General features: G+C 46.5%; 1 protein-coding gene across 1 annotated transcript in view; it reads right to left on the minus strand.

Moving 5' to 3' along the window:
- The window catches only part of ITIH2 (inter-alpha-trypsin inhibitor heavy chain 2), a 48,789-nt gene extending 40,006 nt beyond the window's left edge, over positions 1–8,783 (minus strand). The window contains exons 1-2 of the mRNA XM_056847704.1: positions 8,697–8,783; positions 1,730–1,804 (exon numbers count right to left, since the gene is read on the minus strand). Of these exons, the coding sequence (XP_056703682.1) occupies positions 1,730–1,804; positions 8,697–8,783 (162 nt within the window). The remainder of the gene's footprint in view (positions 1–1,729; positions 1,805–8,696) is intronic.
- Between the last annotated feature and the right edge of the window lie 7,853 nt (positions 8,784–16,636).

Consider the following 16,636-nt stretch of genomic DNA (forward strand, 5'->3'; position numbering starts at 1 on the left):
AGTTCGGGGGGAAATTCGGCCGAATAAAGTCATTAAAAACACATTCGTGCCTTTCCGCGGCTCTGGGGGGCATTTTTGGGGGTAGAGGTCTCAAACTTTCAGGGTAGCTTCAGATGAGCCTTCTTGCAAGAACCCCCAAGTTTTGTAAAGATTGGGTCAGGGTGTCTCGAGATATGGGGCCCGAAAGGGGTCCCCCCTTAATGTGCATTTTTATTCCATTTACAGCACACATTCGAGCCACTCCGTGGCTGCAGGGGGCGCATGCTTGGGGGTGCATCCCCCAAACTTTCAGCGTAGCTTCAGATGAAGCTTCTTGCAAGAACCCCCAAGTTTTGTAAAGATGGGATCAGGGGGTCCAGAGATATGGGTTCCCCCCTTTTCCCTATTGGGATGAATGGGATCAGCCGATCCTATGCATCTAGAGAGCAGCACTGGAAGCGGTGCTGGTGATACGGGAACAACTGCTGATGTGGCGGTCGGCTCAGGTGCGCTCGCGGCTAACATGAAAAATACTGCATGTTCGAACCTGAAAGATACTGCAGACTTGGCCAAGTCAACCTGAGAAATCAGCAGTGGCTGAACATGGACTGACCCAAACAGGACATAGGGTCTTATTCCAAGACACTGAAATACTGGACAATTCTACCAACTATTTTGTCAGATTGCACAGAGAAGCCATTGAAATGCATAAACATCAGCACAACTTTAACAGAAGAGAGTTTAAGAATGAATAAGGCTTGGCTTCCTGTCCTGAAAACCTCCAGACTAACAAAGACTACAGTCCACAATAGCCATGTGGATTAGCCTTGGATTCCACATGTTAACAGATCACTTCAGGATACAATGGTTCCATATTAACATACCACACCCTCATTAGCACATTATCTTGATTCTTACAGGACAATGATTTGCACATTACTTTTAATACTTTGCAGGACAATGATTCAGCTCAAACCCAACCCCCTTCTGACTATATATTACTCTTCCTACACACTTGACACTGAGAGACACTGTCCTTCAGTGTTACTCCTCTGAAGATGCCTGCCACAGCTGCTGGCGAAACGTCAGGAAAGAAAATACCAAGACCACGGTTACACAGCCCGGATAACCTACAAGAACCAGCTTTTTTTGTTTTGTTTTAAGGCTTCGGGGAAATGGCTTAGGAAGCCGTCCCTGACGCCTCAGCTCAGGAATGGGCTGATATACTCTAAAGTAGAGGATAGATGTTAGAAGAACAGGAAATAAAAGGGGATAGAAAGTAGTAAAAAGTGCAGAAATAAATTATAATTCATCTAATGTAGGGAGGACAAGCATAATTAACAGTGCATTCCTAAGGAGAGTTACTCCAGTCTAAGCCCATTCATTTCAATGGGCTTAGATTGGAGTCACTCTCCTTAGGAATGCACTAAGTATAGTAATATTAGATATTGTCGATAACTTTGTAATATAAAGACTTGGTTAATCAGAAGATTGGTACAGTTAAAAAGTAGGATGTTTATATAACATATGCATTTTAGAGCAGTCCATCATTCAGTCAAATCAATTGTATGGTTTACATGAGTATATTAGTAAAGGCAATCAATTACTGATTTCCCTGACAGAATGACAAGACTGTATGCATGTGTATGTGTATGTAATTGTTAAAAAATTGCAATTAAATATATATATATATATATATATATATATATATATATATATATATATATATATTAAAAGCAAGCAACTATACCTGGTATCTGCCATTTCTCCGTGTGGATCGTGAAAGGATCCCATCCATCTCAAAGTCCAGCCACTCATCCAGATCCTATAAGGAGGCATCCCAACAAAAAGATCAGTGCTCAAAAAAAAAGAAAGAAAGAAAAAAGATGACATAATAATTGTCGTCAAGTCTAGGGTTGGCAACTCCGGGTTGTGAACTTCCTGGAGATTTTTGGGGCAGAGCCTGAGGAGGGCAGGGTTTGGGGAAGGGAGGGGCTTCAATGCATAGAGTCCAACAGCCAAAGCAGCCATTTTCTCCAGGGGAACTGATCTCTGTCGCCTAGAGATCAGTTGTAATAGTGGGAGATCTCCAGCCACCACCTGGAGACTGGCAACCCTAGTCAAGTCACAACCAAAGAATGGTGACCCTTCATGGGGTTTCCAAGGCAAGAAACGTTCAGAGGTGGTTTGACGTTGCCTTCCTCTGTGTAGCGACCTTGGACTGCCTTGGTGGTCTCCCATCCAAGTACTAATCAGGGCTGATCCTGCTCAGCTTCCTACATCTGACAAGATTGGGCTAGCCTCGGCTATTCAGGCAGCTATGAGGACATTATAGACATTTGTTAAATTATATACAGGGTGGAGAATGAGGGTGGAGAGAAATTTTTCTCCCTCTCCCGGTTTACCAGGCTTCTTTTCCATCGCTCAAAAAGCAACTTAACAAACCATCATTAAGACACATAAAAATACAGTAAAAACAATACTCCGGAGACACCCACTGAAGCTGGGGGACAATAAATTCAAGGCCGGCAAAACAAAGTCCATCTTCATTCAAAGAACGACTCACTTGCGGGATTCGCTGCCACAGAATGTGGTGATGGGCACCAGTTTAGCTGGATTTAAAAAAGAACTGGGCAAATTCATGGACCGATCAATGGGAGGAGGAGGAGGAGGAGGAGGAAGAAGAAGAAGAAGAGTTGGTTTTTATATGCTGACTTCTTCTACCTTTTAAGGAGAATCAAACCAGCTTACAAACACCTTCCCTTCTTCTCCCCACAACAGACACCTTGTGAGGTAGGTGGGGCTGAGAGAGCTCAGAGAGAGCTGTGTCTGGCCCAAGGTCACCCAGCAGGCTTCATGTGCAGGAGTGGGGAAACCAACCCAGTTCACCAGATTAGACTCCACCAGTCTTAACCACTATACCAAGATGGCCGTAATGGCTGAAAGGAACCTCCATGTACAGAGGCAGTAAACTTCTAAATATCAGTGCTGGGAGAGAGCAACAACAGATGGAGGCTTGGGCCTCCGTCCCACTCTTGTCGGCCTTCCAAGGGCAATTGGTCAGCCACAGTTGGAAACCAGATGCCGGATTATGGCTTTGTAAATGAAGCCAAAGAAAAAGAGGGAGGGGGGGAGACACTCTGAGGAGGCCAAAAAAATGTCCCAGAGAGAACAAAAGGTTAAGAGCAGCTGAGAGTCCGTCAAAGGAAAAGTGAGAGGAGAAGAAAGGAGCCCACTCTGAAAATCCTTGGGGGGGGGGCAGGAGGATTTACAAATTGTCCCTCTCCCCAGCAATTTCTTGCCAGCCTTCATTTTGTGGTTTTTACTGTGTTTTAATAATATTTGGTTACATCGTTTTGGAGCGATGGAAAAAGAAACCTGTGTGCGTAAAGCGCCTTCAAGTCGCAACCGATTTATGGCAACCCAGTAGGGGTTTCCAGGCAAGAGACATTCACAGGTGGTTTGCCGTTGGCTGCCTCTACATTAGGGTTGGCAGATCTCTCTTCACCACCGGCAGGAGGTTTTTGGGGTGGAGTCTGAGGAGGACGGGGTTTGGGGAGGGGAGGGTCTTCAATGCCATAGAGTCCAATTGCCAAAGCAGCCATTTTCTCCAGGTGAACTGATCTCCATCGGTTGGAGATCAGTTGTAATAGCAGGAGATCTCCAGCGACTACCTGGAGGCAGGCAACCCTACTCCACATAGTGACTCTGGACTTCATGGTCTCGCATCCAAGAACTAACCAGGGCTGACCCTGCATAGCTTCAGAGATCTGCCGAGATCAGGCTAGCCTGGGCCATCCAGCTCAGGGCTAAAAGAAGCCTAAACCTTTCAAAATAAATAATTTAAAAGGCATTTACATGTTTCTGAAGCCTCACTTAATGTGTGTGTGTTTTTTAGAAACAATCCTAAACGAGATCTGTTCTGATGTAAATTCCATTTTATTCAATGGGGCTTATTCCCAGGAAAGTGTTCTTAGGATCTCAGCCTTTGAGCTAGGGAAATGAATGTGAGATAAACCACAGTTTACACCTCAGTCCTCAACTGAGATGACGAAGATGAGCTGGTTTATTTAACTCGCTTTTCTCTACCTTTAAGGAGTCTCAAAGCGGCTTACAATTACCTTCCCTTCCCCTCTCCACAACAGACAGCTTGTGAGGTAGGTGGGGCTGAGAGAGTTGAGAAAGAACTGTAACTAGCCCAAGGTCACCCATAGGGTTGTCAACCTCCAGGTGGTGAGGAAATAAATAGTACTAGGCTCTTGCAATGCAAACAAACATCTATTATACAAAACTGTGCAATAAGTGAAAGTGTAAACTCTTACAAACGGAACAACAACATATACAATACAGATCCAAAAGGCTGCTCAATGTTCTACAAGAATTATCACAGAAGTGTTGTAATCAGTCAAAATGAACTTGAACTAATACATAAATTATCTCGAGAGTGAACGCAAGACGAGAACGCGGCCCGGATGACCCTCGCGTTTTCGCTGCTGCGATAGCAGCTTCCTCAGTCATTCGTCTAGCATTTTGGAAGCGAGCAGCCTTGCGGTGCAGAGAGAGCAGAGCCAATTTTTGAGCATTTTTATTCTATAGCCAAGAAGCAACTGCATATGAAATTCAAGACATGAAATTCAAATCCATACATTAGGATAAATAAATAAATGGTAAAAGGCCAGGGAATTGGGGGGGGGGACCCCGAATGTTGAAATGGTTACATTAAAATAGCATGAAATACATGAATGGAAAGTATAAGAACAGAAAATACATAAAGTTCTATTCGGGTCACATGACCAGTACTCAGTAGAGGATAGGATGGACAGCTAAAAAATTAAGCACTGCAAGGAGAATAAAATTACCATTAAGCACTGCAAGGAGAATAAAATAATTGAAATATCTTGAACATAAGAGCAAAAATGTAGCACATGGAAGCTAGGGCCAATCTTGGCTGGAAATCACTTTTGCCTCCCAAATACCATGTTGCCCTTATAACTCTGAGTTGTTCCCAAGTTCTAAGTATTGCTAGGCTTTTTCATAGGTAGCTATTAAAAGTTCAAGGTTCAGAACGCCCAGATGGAGCCCTGCAGATAAACAGACCAGCAGATGAAATTTTGCTAAAGAGACAGACTGCCGAAAAGACAAGTCAGTGGGTTCTAGATCAAATCAAGCCTGAACTCTCCCTAGAAGCTAAAACGACTAACAAGGTGGTGCAAAACCCCCAAAAAAACCTTTGGTAAATTTCAGGGTTTATTGCGCCCAATTTTTTCAGTAAACCCGGATTAAGCCGAATACTCATACCAGAAAATTTTGGTATTCGGCTTATTTCTGGGTTTACTGAAAAATCTGGGCCCATTATATTGTATGGGGATTTTTTTAAAGCTCCTGGGGCTTTTTGCAGCGTGGCTGCAAGGGACTCTCTTTAGATGGTCACCGAAGTTTGGTGAACTTTGGGACAGGGAGTCCAATTTTATGGGGCTTCAAAGGGGTCACCCCCATTTTCCAGGCATTTGTGAGCTGAGCTGTCCATCGGTTTTCAGGTTCAGAAGTTCAGCGTTGCCGAGGACAGGTGGAAAGAGCTCATACAGGCTGAGGCCTCAAAGTCTTGGGGCTCCCTTCGTATCTGAGGCACATAGCATGATGTCCATGCAAATTAGCTTCCAAACGGACGGAAAAGGCTTAAATGCAAGAAAAATAAGGCATGGAACACATTTCTTTTGGTGGCAAATAGCATCCTGTGAACAGTCCTTTACTGTGGTCATCAAAAATCTGATTTCAAGAGATGATCACGGTGCAGGGAAACAAAGCCTCTACTCAGGGCGACCTTCAGTTTGACAGCAGGTTTTCGGTGGGGGGAGTGAGATCTCAACCAAGGGGGCTATCTGAAGGAGATTGCTGATCTGCACAGGTGAGGGCGTCTTTTTCAGAAGCCTGGTGGTGTGAGCAGCTGTTGAAGCTGGTTCTTTTTAGTTGGAGGGTATATCCCTCTGGACGGGACTTGGTGAGCCCCATCTTTTTTTTAAAAAACCCTTATGCTTGATCCATATCAACCCACTGAAAGGCTGGTCTGACCAAGCTGGCTCCGATTACACGACCCCGATGCCGAAAGGGCCCCAACTATGGGGCCCTAACAAAACCAGTCAAAATAAGAAAGAAAAAGGGGAGAAAGCACAGAGCCGTGCCTCTGAGCAAAGGCGAATAGCTGAACTCGAAAAAGCTGAATATTTATTAGCATTTATTCGGCTTTTTCGGGGAATCTCCTCTTTGGCTTTGGACTGATCCCCAGGTTTTGGCGTTTGGTAAACCCAAAGCCCAAAAATTACTGAATGGCTAATTTTGGGGTTATTTTCAGTTCGGGTTTATCAATATGCACAACTCTAATGACTAAAGTGAGGCTGTCGTACTTTGTTCACATGATGAGAAGACAAGAGTCACTGGGAAAGACAAAAGTGCTAGGAAAAGTGGAAGGCAGCAGGAAAAGAGGAAGACCTTACATGAGATAGATTGACTCTATAAAGGAAGCCACGGCCCTCAGTTTGCAAGACAAGAGCAAAGTTGTCAATGACAGGACATTATGGAGGTCATTCATTCATGGTAGTCATGAAAAGTGTCACCAAGTCACAGCCAACCTGTGGTGACCCCGTAGAGCAGGGATGTCAAACATAAGCCCCAGGGGCCAGATCTAGCCCCTTGAGAGCTCTTATCCAAACCGTAAGTCAGCCACCACCCCGACACTCTTGATCTGGGCTGGGCCGGCGAGTCATGGGCTTGCCTGGCCAAGTGACATTTATGTCATATCTGACCCTCATAACAAATGAGTTCAACACCCCTCCCATAGGTTTTTCAAGGCAAGAGATATTCAGAGGAGGTCTGCCATTGCCTGCCTCTGTGGGGCAACCCTGGACTTCCTTGGTGGTCTCTCATCCAGGTCCTGACCAGGGATTCTGATGAGATCTGAAGGATCTGATGAGATCAGTCTAGCCTGGGCCATTAATTCATAGGGTTGCCAGAAGTTGGAAGCAACTTGACAGTGCTTTAACATATGCACAAAGAGATTAAATGTATTAGCAGTGCTGTCCAAGGAAAGTTACACTATTCTGAGGCTATTGGCTTCAGTGGACTTAGGAGGGTGTAACTTTGCTATCAACATAACCACAATTCAAGTTTATGGCCCAGCTACAGATGCTGATGAGGAAGAAATTGAAAGCTTTTATGCAAGTGTAAGGGGAGGAATTGATCACGTACCTAAACAAGGTGTGAAAGCTGGACAATGAAGAAAACTGACAGGAAGATAGTAGATTCCTTTGAAATGTGGTATTGGAAGAGAGTTACGGATACTATGGACTACCACCCCCTTCCCCAAATAAGTGGATTCTAGATCTAGCTTGAACTGTCCCTAGAAGCTAAAATGACTAAACTGAGGCTATCATACTTTGGTCACATTATGAGAAGACAAGAGTCACTGGAAAAGGCAATCATGCTTGGAGAAGTTGAAGACAGCACGAAAAGAGGAAGACCCAACAAGAGATGGATGGACTGTAAAGGAAGCCACGGCCCTCAGTTTGCAAAACCTGAGCGAGGCTGTTAAAGATAGGATGTTTTGGAGGACATTGATTCATAGGGTCACCATGAGTCAGAAGCGACTTGATGACACTTAACACACACACACCAACAACAACAACTTTGCTTAGGATTGTACTACACAGTTCCCAGAAAAGGAGAATTAAATGAACATAAGAACATAAGAGAATAAGAAAAGCCATGCTGGATCAGAGCAAGGCCCATCAAATCCAGCAGTCTGTTCACAAAGTGGCCAACCAGGTGCCTCTAGGAAGCCCACAAACAAGACGCCTGCAGCAGCATTGTCTTGCCTGTGTTCCACAGCACCTAATATAACAGGCATGCTCCTCTGATCATGGAGAGAATAGGTAGGTATGCATCATGACTATTATTCATTTTGACTAGTAGCCATGAATAGCCCTCTCCTCCATGAAGATGTCTACTCCCTTCTTAAAGCCTTCTAAGTTGGCAGCCATCACCACATCCAGAGACAGGGAGTTCGACAATGTAACTATGTGTTGTGTGAAGAAATACTTCCTTTTATCTGTTTTGAATCTCTCACCCTCCAGCTTCAGCAGATGATCCCACATTCTAGTATTATGAGAGAGGGAGAAAAGAAGGTTTTTAAGAAAAGGCTAGATGGCCATCTGTCAGCAATGCTGATTCTATGACCTTAAGCAGATCATGAGAGGGAGGGCATCTTGGCCATCTTCTGGGCATGAAGTAGGGGGTGGGGGTGGGGGGAAGGTAGCTTAGAATGTCCTGAATTGTGCAGGGGGTTGGACTAGATGATCCTTGTGGTCCCTTCCAGCTCTATGATTCCATGATCCCAAGACTACCCCTTCTTAAATCTGCTGAATTTAATGTCAGCATAAAGGAGCTGCATAAAGGCATGCCCTGACCTGGATGACCCAGGCCAGCCTGATCTTGTCACATCTCAGAAGCTAAGCAGGGTCGGCCCTGGTTAGTACTTGGATGGGAGACTACCAAAGAAGTCCAGGGTTGCTACGCAGAGGAAGGCAATGGAAAACCACCCCTGTTAGTCGCTTGCCTTGACAACCCTACGGGGTCACTGTAAGTCAGCTAGAACTTGACGGCACTTTCCCCCACCATAAAGGAGCAGCAGAAACCTGTGGTCCATCATGGAGACGGATACATACCTCTGGGATGTCCGCAATGAGGAGGTCAAAGCTCCATATTTCCCCAGCGCAGAACAGCACCAGAAGCAAGCGAGTGAGACGGCTCATGTTCTCCCTTTCTTGAGAAGAGGGAGCAGGTAGGCCAGGTGGTGGAGGGTCTCTCTCCGCCCCCACCAAACCAAACTCAGTGATAGAGAAACTGAAGACCCTGCAGTGTGTTGAACGCTCTTTATAAATGCTAACTTTGTCCGGGCTCAGGCAAATATTTGCCCGCTCGCGCAAGTAGGGGCAGAGGCCAAGGGTTGTGCAAACGGTGTCAGCTCATGGCTGCGTTTTGCTTTGGAGTTTTGCCCTCTGCTCCCGACTGGGTTCTGCTCAGAGGAGGCCATGAAGTTGGAGGGGGGTGGTTGGAAAGGGAGGGGAAATGCTACAAATAGGCACAGGGCACAGGAGTGTGGCCAACCCCCCAGGTGCGGCCAGGAGATTTCCCAGAATTACAGCTGCTCTCCAGATGACAGAGATCTGTTCCCCCGGAGACAACAGCAGCTTTGGAAGGTAGGTTCTATGTAGGGTTGCCAACCACCAGGTACTAGCTGGAGATCTCCTGCTATTAAAACTGATCTCCGGCTAAGGTTGCCAGGTCCCTCTTCGCCACCTGCGGGAGGTTTGAGGGGGGGAGCCTGAGAAGGGCGAGGTTTGGGGAGGGAAGGGATTTCAATGCAATAGAGTCCAATTGCCAAAGGGCCATTTTCTCCAGGTGAACTGATCTCTATCAACTGGAGATCAGTTGTAATAGCAGGAGGTTGCCAGCAGCTAGTACCTGGAGGTTGGCAACCCTATCTCCAGCAAATAGAGATCAGTTCACCTGGAGAAAATGGCCACTTTGTCAATTGGACTCTATGGCACTGAAGCCCCCCCCCCTCCCCAAACCGCACCCTTATCAGACTCTGCCCCAAAAACCTCCCACCGGTGGCGAAGAGGGACCTGGCAACCCTAATCCTATGGCATTATACAGAGTTAAGGTTGCTTCCCTCCCACCTTTCTCAGGCCCCACCCCCAAATCTCCAGGAATTTCCCAACCCATAGTTGGTAACTGTAGATCTTGGTAATTTCAGGGCCACTCGTTCCTCCAAACACCAGTCTGGCAGGCCGTGAACGGTCAGCTCCATAATAAAAGAGCTTAGATTTAGCTTTAAAAATGTTATAGATCACCCTGCTCATGAGCATCAACCCTGGCTAGCAAGATGATAACCCTCCCTCTCAGAGTAGGTGATGTGAAAGATCACCAAGGTTTTTTATACATGGCTGTTTCCCTCGAGGTCACCCCACTGACTAAGGTTGCCAACCTCCAGGTACTAGCTGGAGATCTCCTGCTATTACAACTGATCTCCAGCCGATAGAGATCAGTTCCCCTGGAGACAATGGCCGCTGGCAATAGGATTCTATGGCATTGAAGTCCCTCCCCTCCCCAAACCCCGCTCTCCTCAGGCTCCACCCCAAAAACCTCCACCGGTCACGAAGAGGGACCTGGCAACGCTTCTTTTTCCTCTTCTTCTTGGGGAGAGGGTTGCCAGCTCCAGGTTGGAGACTTTGGGGGTGGAGCCTGAGGAGGTTTGGGGAAGGAGCTTCAGCGGGGTATAATGCCATAGAGTCCACCTTCCAAAGCGGCCGTTTTCTGCAGGTGAGTTGATATCTGTCGCCTGGAGATCAGTTGTAATCCCAGGAGATCTCCTGCCACCACCTGGAGGTTAAAGGGAAAAACAGCACCAGCTCCAATTAACAATGATCAAACTGAATTTTATAATGATTACTCAAAAATAATTCAGTATTGGTGTACTATTCTGTACATTTGTCAGTGATATAATCAAAACAGTCACAACCAAGGTGTCACAGGTTACCCCACCAATGAAAAATAAAAGTATTATAAACATCAAAATGAAATAGAGTCCAAAATGTACAATTCGAGTTCAAATCAAAGTCCAATACTTAGTCCTCTTAAGAGAAAATGAACTGGTTCCGGGAAGATCCAGAAACCATCTGGTATGAAACTTGCAATAATAACAGTGTTCATCAAGGTCCAAAGTCCAACAAATCCAAGACAACACCTCCGGATTTGAGTGTGTTTCGCCTGGAAAGAGCTTCTTCAGTTGATTAATCAATTTTCATAAGGGTACAACGACCTCAACTTCTTCAGTTGATTAATCAATTTTCATAAGGGTACAACGACCTCTGTAATAAATAAATATATCCAACAGAACCACATATATATACATACCAATGACCAGCGGCCCCACGGGCTCTCCTAGCTTAATGCTGGTAGTGTTGGCTCAAAAGTAAACACTAATTATAGACAGAAACCAGCTGAAACTAATTGCAGAGGCAAGCGGAGAAGGAAAGAGCAGGAATGAGAACTAGTGAGTCTTAAAGAGATGCCTTATAGGAAACAACTTAGATCAAATTCATTGTTTAGACCTGCGGGAGAGAGAGTTTTGAATAAATATATAAACTGCATTTCACGTCTATGGAGAATCTTTGTTATGTCCTCTTGTTGAAACCTACGTGGTCTGTATTGCCATAATGCAAAAAAACGCAGGTCACTTTCTTGAGAAGGGCCACTCCGACACAGACCTGCGTTTTTTTGCATGAAAACAGGTGAAAAAAGCTGACGAATAGTTTGGCTCTCCGAATCTCCCCCAGAAAGTGAGATCTGTGAGATCTGTGCTGGCCGCCCTACTCCCCACCCTCAGTTTGTGATCTGTTTGAGGGTGGATAGCCGAACCAATTATATATTATGGTTGGCCTCATCTGCTACAGTAAGCACTTATATACGGCGACCATCTTTTAAATTAATTGGGTTGTTTTGTGGTTTTATGGTTTCATATATTTTATTGTTTTTTGTTATATTGCAAATTTTAATGTTGTAACCCGCCCTGAGCCCAGCCTGGCCGGGGGAGGGCGAGCTAGAAATACAAAAATAAATAAATAAAATAAATAAAGGAGACCCAAGCCAGCAGGTCAGAGTAGATCCTGGCAGAATCTGGGATACCCTAGGCAGAGAATCGACCTTAACGTCTCCATACTTCAAGACTATTTTATGACTATGAGATGCTGACAACTTCTTTCAGCTGCTCCACTAGGGTTGCCAACCTCCAGGCTGGAGATCTCTCACTATTACAACTGACCTCTGGCTGATAGAGATCAGTTCCCCTGAAGAAAGTGGCTGCTTTGGCAACTGGACTCTATGGCATTGAAGTCCCTCCCCTCCCCTCACCAAACCCCGCCCTCCTCAGGCTCCACTTCCAAAAGCTGGTAAACACCTGTGCTTACTAGCTTCTGCCTAGGATATACCAACAACAAAGGTGGGGGGGGGGACCTTAACCCTAAAAACCAAGAGAATTAAGTCTCCAAAAGTCAAGAAAAAATAAACATCCAAGGCTAAAAGCTATACAATCTAAAAGTTATGTCGATTCTCTGCCCATTCCAGACTACAAAATGTATACCTACATTTCTAAAATTCTTTATGACGATATGTGTGTTGCTGCATAACTTAGCATACTGTCTGCAGATTAAGTTGGTCCCAACACAGAAATGCAAAAAGAGAGAAAGTCTCACCGATTGAACACCTGCACAGAAAAAAACAAAAACCTAGTAACCCCAGATTATTTCATATGTATTTACTCTTCTTCGATGAAGCTTGCAACCCCCCCCCCCAAACACCCTGGTAACATGGGGAAGGTTGAGATTCTTCCATGTCCTTGTGCAGATCTCTGGTGCAGCTGCCTTTAGAACACATGCAAAGTTCTCAGCTTTGGGATGACCGCAAGGGAAGCAGCCCTGCATGAATGGCCTAGGTCTGATCTACAATAAACAAAGGGTGTCGCAAAAACCCACCAACAGCTATTGGCAACAATTTCCCAGGGCTTTTCAGCGCTGCCCCTATTTCTTGTACTTCCCCAGAGATCCACAAGGTGGCGTCATGCACTCAATTATAGTTCAAAACATGTTTAAGGCACCCCAAATGCTTAGCTGTCATTTTCATGTCTTAGTAAGTCACTTGCAAATAAAGTTCTCTCTAGCCCATACACCTCCGACTCGGCAGGCCCACATATTTGTGCACACGCCCTTATCACTCCCTACGAGCCCGGCTCCTAAGAAACACCGGCTGTATACCACCCCAGTCACGACCATCTGCTTCCACAAGAAGGCAATTGTGTCTCTGACACGGATGCTTTTAAGAACATAAGAACATAAGCAAGGCCCTGCTGGATCAGACCCAGGCCCATCAAGTCCAGCAGTCTGTTCATGCAGGGGCCAACCAGGTGCCTCTAGGAAGCCCACAAACAAGACAACTGCAGCAGAACCATCCTGCCTGTGTTCCACAGCACCTCATATAATAGGCATGGTCCTCTGATACTGGAGAGAATAGGTATGCAGCATGACCAGTATCCATTCTAACTAATAACCATGAATACCCCTCTCCTCCATGAATATGTCCACTCCCCTCTTTAAATTTGTAAACCATACAGCTGGCATGATCTGACAAGTGACTGTTGCTAGAAACATGGGCATTTTCATTGGCACTATCTGGTCCTCCGGTTCCAGTGAAAACATAAAGGAGGGTCTCAACAGGCATCTGTCCACGGCAGCAAGCCCTACGAGGAAAGGCTGAGGGAGTTGGGAATGTTTAGTCTGGAGAAAAAGAGGTTGAGGGGGGACGGGATTGCTCTCTTGAATTATTTGAAGGGCTGTCCCTTAGAGGAGGGCAGGGAGCCGTTCCTGTTGGCAGCAGAGGGTAGGACTCGCAATAATGGGTTTAAATTGCAGGCGGAGAGGCACCGGCTGGATATTAGGGAAAGGTTTTTTTACAGTAAGAGTTGTTCAACAGTGGAATCGGCTACCTAAGGAGGTGGTGAGCTCCCCCTCACTTAGGGTTGCCAACCTCCAGGTTCTGTGAAGAAAATAAGGACAGGACGAAAGCTCAAACTAATACGAATGTTCACCATCATATACAAATATACAAATCACACATCAATCATTCTAAACACTATATAATGTCAATGTACTTGTGTACTAATGGGTTTTCTCCAGGGGAACTGATTTCTATCAGCTGGAGATCAGTTGTAATAGCAGATCTCCAGCTAGTGCCTGGAGGTTGACAACCCTACACCTGGAGGCTGGCACCCCTACAATGGAGGAAGGCCCCCTGGAGTACCCAGCCAACTCAGAGTCCTTTCTTGGGCATGGATGCATGCACAAGCCTTATTACGCAGGTGGCATGCCTTTGTGGGCACACCTATTGCTGCTGGCTGTGCATACACACCTGTGGCCGAAGGTGTACCCACCCAAAGAACACACCTGGTGGTTCTGACACTGGCCTGGAGTCAGATATGCTTAACGGGAGGCCATGCGCACCAATGAGCACTTGCCGGTATCTTCGCAGCATTTACGCATTCAGTGATTGTACCCGACTTTTCTCCGATATGGGGGACACAGACAGAATTGCCAACCTCCAGGTCCTAGCTGGAGATCTCCTGCTATTACAACTGATCTCCACTTGACAGAGATCAGTTCCCCTGGAGAAAATGACCCCTTTGGGAATTGGACTCTGTGGCATTGAAGTCCCTCCCCTCCCCCAAACCCCACCCTCCTCAGGCTCCCCCCTCAAAACCTCCCCCCCCCCGGTGGCGAAGAGGGACCTGGCAACCCTAGACACAGAGCAGCTGACAACATCTTCCTCTCCTCCATTTTATGCCCACAACAACCCTCTGGGGCGGGTTAGGCTGAGAGAGTGACTGCCCCAGGGTCACCCAGCAAGCTTTTGTGGCAGAGCGGGGATTCGAACCCTTCCTCTCCTAGATCCTAGTGGGACTCTCTAACCACTATGGCTCCATCATGTCCTGAGGAAAGTGAGAAATGAAAGAGGAAACAATTCCCTGTATTGCAAGAAGTGTAGGGGAAAGATGTCAGGGTGCCAGTTGGATATCGGTGAGAGTTAGATATTCTCTGAAACTACCATCCCCTTTTGAGCTTCAAGAGATTCCAAATTAGTTCTTCTTTGAGCTTCAAGGGCATTCTAAATGCCATTATTGTTATTATTATTATTATTATTATTTGGCTCTGACCCCAGCCTGGTGGGACTCTCTGTCCAATGCGACTAGGGTTGCCAACCTCCACTATTATTACTGATCTCCAGGTGATAGAGATCAGTTCCCCTGGAGAAAATGGCTGCTTTGGCCATTGGACGCTATGGCATTGAAGTCCCTCCCCACTCCAAACCCTGCCCTCCTCAAGAGAGGGGAGGGACTTCAATGCCATAGAGTCTGGTTGCCAACGTGGCTATTTTCTCCAGGGGAACTGATCTCTGTCGCCTGGAGATCAGTTGAACTAGCTGGAGATCTCCAGCCACCACCTGGAGTTTGGCAACCCTAGTCCTTGGACTTCCTTGGTGGTCTCCCATCCAAGTGCTAACCAGGGCCAACCCTGCTTAGCTTCTGAACTCTGATGAGATCAGGCTAGCCCGAGCCATCCAGGTCAGGTCAAAAGACCAACAGAGGTGGTTTGCCACTGCCGGACTCTGCAGAGCAACCCTGGACTTCCTTGGTGGTCTCCCATCTAAGCACTAACCAGGGCCAACCCTGCTTAGCTTCCGAGCCCTGATGAAATTGAGCTAGGCTGGGCCATCCAGGTCAGAGCCTGGCAGGAGTGAATTGCACAACAGAAGAGGTGCTGGAGCTCAAACCTGCTGACTTGGAAGCCCCGCCTCTTAACTGGAAGCTGGTGATGGTGATGGCAGAGATGCCAGCACTCTTCACGTACCCAGAGGTACCCAGAATACGAGGTCATCTGCTGAAACTGGAGGGCGAGAGATTCAAAACAGATAAAAGGAAGTATTTCTTCACATGACGCATAGTTAAATTGGGGAACTCCCTGCCCCAGGATGTGGTGATGGCTGCCAACTTGGAAGACTTTAAGAGGGGAGTGGACATGTTCATGGAGGAGAGGGCTATTCTTGGCTACTAGTCAAAATGGATACTGGTCATGATGCCTCCCTATTCTCTCCATGATCAGAGGAGCATGCCTATTATATGAGGTGCTGTGGGGCACAAGCAGGATGGTGCTGCTGCAGTCGTCTTGTTTGTGGGCTTCCTAGAGGTACTTGGTTGGCCTCTGTGTGAATAGACTGCTGGATTTGAAGGGACCTGGTTCTGATCCAGCATGGCTTTTCTTATGGAGGATGGCTACTAGTAGTCATGATAGCCCAAAAGGCTACTAGTCATGATACATCCCTATTCTCTCCAGGATCAGAGGAGCATGCCCATTATATTAGGTGCTGTGGAACCCAGGCAGGATGGTGCTGCTGCAGTTGTCTTGTTTGTGGGCTTCCTAGAGGCACCTGGTTGGCCACTGTGTGAAGAGGCTGCTGGACTTGATGGGCCTTGGTCTAATCCAGCATGGCATTTCTCCCTGCCCCAGGATGTAGTGATGGCTGCCAATTTGGGAGGCTTGAAGAAGAGAGTGGACATGTTCATGGAGGAGAGGACTATACATGGCTACTAGTCAAAATGGATACAGGTCATGATGCACCCCTATTCTCTCCAGGATCATTTGCTGTGGAACAAAGGCAGGATACTGCTGCAGTCGTCTTCTTTGTGGGCTTCCTAGAGGCACCTAGTTGGCCACTGTGTGAACTTGATGGGTCTTGGTCTGATCCAGCAGGGCTTTTCTTATGTTCACCCACTGCTGCTTCTTCCTTGATACGATCCAGGGCGCTCAGCCTGATGCTAAGAAAACACCTCTGGAGGTGGAAATGAAACCTGGAGGGTGGCAGGAAGGAAGGAAAACTCCTGAACCTCAGACAGATCAGAGAATCCAGCAGCATACACACACACACACACACACGTAAATTAAGTGAGAGCAAGGAAATCCTGACCTTGGCTGTGAACTCTGGCAAAGGGGCTGAT

Source organism: Euleptes europaea, chromosome 3, assembly GCF_029931775.1.
Source record: "Euleptes europaea isolate rEulEur1 chromosome 3, rEulEur1.hap1, whole genome shotgun sequence".
Taxonomy (NCBI): domain Eukaryota; kingdom Metazoa; phylum Chordata; class Lepidosauria; order Squamata; family Sphaerodactylidae; genus Euleptes; species Euleptes europaea.